The sequence below is a fragment of the Propithecus coquereli genome, unplaced genomic scaffold (genome assembly GCF_000956105.1).
Source record: "Propithecus coquereli isolate 6110/MARCELLA unplaced genomic scaffold, Pcoq_1.0 Scaffold548, whole genome shotgun sequence".
Taxonomy (NCBI): Eukaryota; Metazoa; Chordata; class Mammalia; order Primates; family Indriidae; genus Propithecus; species Propithecus coquereli.
The window spans coordinates 1,341,496-1,344,369 of NW_012151374.1; the positions used below are offsets into that span (position 1 = coordinate 1,341,496).

At 53.9% G+C, this 2,874-nt stretch overlaps 1 protein-coding gene across 1 annotated transcript in view; it reads left to right on the top strand.

Moving 5' to 3' along the window:
* Positions 1-1,817: 1,817 nt before the first annotated feature.
* PRPS2 (phosphoribosyl pyrophosphate synthetase 2) overlaps positions 1,818-2,874 on the top strand; it is a 60,096-nt gene continuing 59,039 nt past the window's right edge. Inside the window, exon 1 of the mRNA XM_012657574.1 lies at positions 1,818-2,081. Within this exon, the coding sequence (XP_012513028.1) occupies positions 1,960-2,081 (122 nt within the window). The 5' untranslated portion in view covers positions 1,818-1,959. The remainder of the gene's footprint in view (positions 2,082-2,874) is intronic.

The following is a 2,874-nucleotide window of genomic DNA, read 5'->3' on the forward strand; positions in this document are numbered from 1 at the left end:
CCCATCTGGAGACCATGGGCTTTAACTTACGCTGTTTTATAGTCCATCAGCCTTTTTATCAAACAACCTGTGGCCCCACCATGCTAACAGGAAATTACTTTTCTTCTGAGAAGAACGTGTATCTATTTAGAGGAAGTCCATTATCAGTCAATTTTATCTATGAGAGAATTTTAAGTATATAAAAATTTCATAATGTTGCTGATAGTAAATTTTATTAGGAGAGTTTACATATAATTACATTAGCAGACTCATTCAATAAAAATTTTAGCCATACAGTTGAGTATAAATCTCATTGCTACAGTAATTAACTGTGAAATATATAGATAATAAACCATTGCAGATAGGGTTTTTTTTGGTTTGTTTTCTTATATAATAGGGCACATACATGTCTCTAGGCAGAGTGAAAAAAGGCCAGAAATGCTGCTGAAATTGTTGCTTTGGACAACTTTTTGGTAGGCAGGCAGATATGAGAGTTTAAAAGAAACACTTGATGTGCAGGGTAATCTCATTTGCAAAGTACAAGGACCCAGATGAAAATTCCCAATGATACGAATAACCCCAATAATCTCCCAAATCCCAATAATATGAAGTCAGGTTAGGCTAGGCTACAACTCAACTGCAAGTGGGCTTCACTGTTGATGAAGAGCCAATTCTTGGCAAACGTTATTATTAATAAAACCTAGCCATTTATCTATCTGGTTGAATCTGTCTTCGTTGAGGAGTGGGAAACCGTGAGCAGTGACAGCGACACTCCCAGCCCTCCATGGAAATGGAATGCATTCCTTTCCCCTACACTTGGTTTGTGTCCAGAGGTTGGTCCTGGTACTCCATTGGTTTCTTGGAAAAACCTTTTTGCTGGTTTCTAATACAAGAGTTGGGGAAGGAGGACCTGACTCCAGGGATATGGAGGGACTGAGCTAGGGTGACTGTCTGGGGCAGTTTGTGTTTCTGGGATCAGGCCCTCGAGAAAGGTGGAAGGTTGTGAAGCTGGCCCAAGGACCACCATATGTACCTAAAAATGAGGAATCTGGGGAGACTTGGTTTTATCCAACAGGCCACCAAGAACCCTTCCCCTCCACCTGTGGTCAGGGCTCAGATGGTGGCTGGCATTGTTGGCTTTTTCAAGAATACAGGACAACTCTGTAGTTCAGGGATCAGCAAATTTTAACTGTTAAGGACTAGATGGTCAATATTTTAGGCTTCGCAGGCAAAGAAGCAAAAGATATTATGTAGGTACTTACATAACGAGAGAAAACAAATTTTTCACAATGTTCTTATTGACATAACCCAAAATATATTAATATTTGAGTATAATTATTTGTAACACATCTACTAATGAGAGAAAAGGAATTCTTTTGAGGGGAATATTTCTTTTAACTGGAGTGCAAGAGTAGTGTATGCTACCATCACATAAACCTCAAACGTTCGTGACACAGACAGCTCTGCTGATCTGGCCCACGGGCCAGGGCCATAGTTCGCAGACCCTGGCCGTAGTTGAACACCAGTAGTCCGCACTGGGTTTGGGGTGTTCCGGGTTGGGGGGGCGTTGCTCTTGGCTGCGAGGCACCTCCATCGCCCCTTCCTGCGCTCTCCCTCGGTGCCCAGTTAGTCTTGGTTCATTGTCTCTCCCTTGCCAGGCACGTCAGAAAGGTCAAGAATGGGGCTTGCAGCTCTCCCGCTGCGCGAGAACACCTCAGTGCTTCACGACCACCCACGGCTTCCCAGGCAGCCGCCCGGGCCACGCGGGTAGCAACCCCAGCGGCTCCTCCGGCTCCTCCTCCGGCTCCTCCTCCGGCTCCTCCCCGTGCGCTCCTCCCCTTCCCTAGGTTTAGCTGCCGTGCTTTCCCGCTCCAGCCCCAGCAGCGGTCCGCGTCGCTGTCGTTGTGGCTGTGGCTGTCGCCGTCGCCTCTGCCTCTGCCTCGCCTCCGCCCGGCGCCCCTCAGAGCCCCGCGCCCCGCCATGCCCAACATCGTGCTCTTCAGCGGCAGCTCGCACCAGGACCTGTCCCAGCGCGTGGCCGACCGCCTGGGCCTGGAGCTGGGCAAGGTGGTCACCAAGAAGTTCAGCAACCAAGAGACCAGGTGGGGCTGCGCCGGCGGCCGGTGGGGGGAGGGGGCTGGGCGCGCGGCTGTGGGACCAGGCCCGGGCCCGCGCCTGCCCGGGCCACCTCCGTGGCCACTACGCTCCCCCTTCCGGGACGGGACGGCGGCAACGCGGCCTCCGCGCCACCGCGCTCGCGCCCGGGGAGAAGCCGAGGAGGGGCGCCCGCGAGTCCCGGTGCGCGACCCGGCTGTGCCCCTGGCGCCCGGGCCTCCTGGGACCACGGCGACCCGGCGGCCCCAAGGTGCTCCTGGCCTCCTCGCGGCGCCACCTGGCCTGAAGTCCCTAGTCCGGAAGGGCGACATCTGGGAGGTCACAGACCGTCGGGGAGAGAGCGGGCGCAGCCGGCGGGAACCACATCGGTGCCGCGCGCGGTGGAGGGCCGCGCCTGGGTCTGATGGTCCCAGTTCTGCGTCCCTGCAGGGCTGAACCCCAGGCCGGTGCGTGATCAGGCCGGTGCGTGATGCCAAAGGTTCCGTCCCTGTCACCAGCCCTGGCTGCGCACCGGCTTTACCTGGGGACTGTTCAAACGCTGCTTCCTGGGCCTGTCCCCGGAGGGTCTGATCCAACCGGCTGAGGATCCGGGTTTTTACAGCTGTCCAGGTGACTTTCCGGAGCAGCCAGGGTGCAAACCACTAAGCAATCCAGAGGTTACGGTTGTGCAAAGGTTCGAAAGAGTGTGAGAACCCCAGGGCGCACGTGCTGGGCTACCCTGTGCCTCCTCTACTTTGGCTGTTTCAAAGATGATGGCTTTTCAGTCTCTGTGTGATTCTG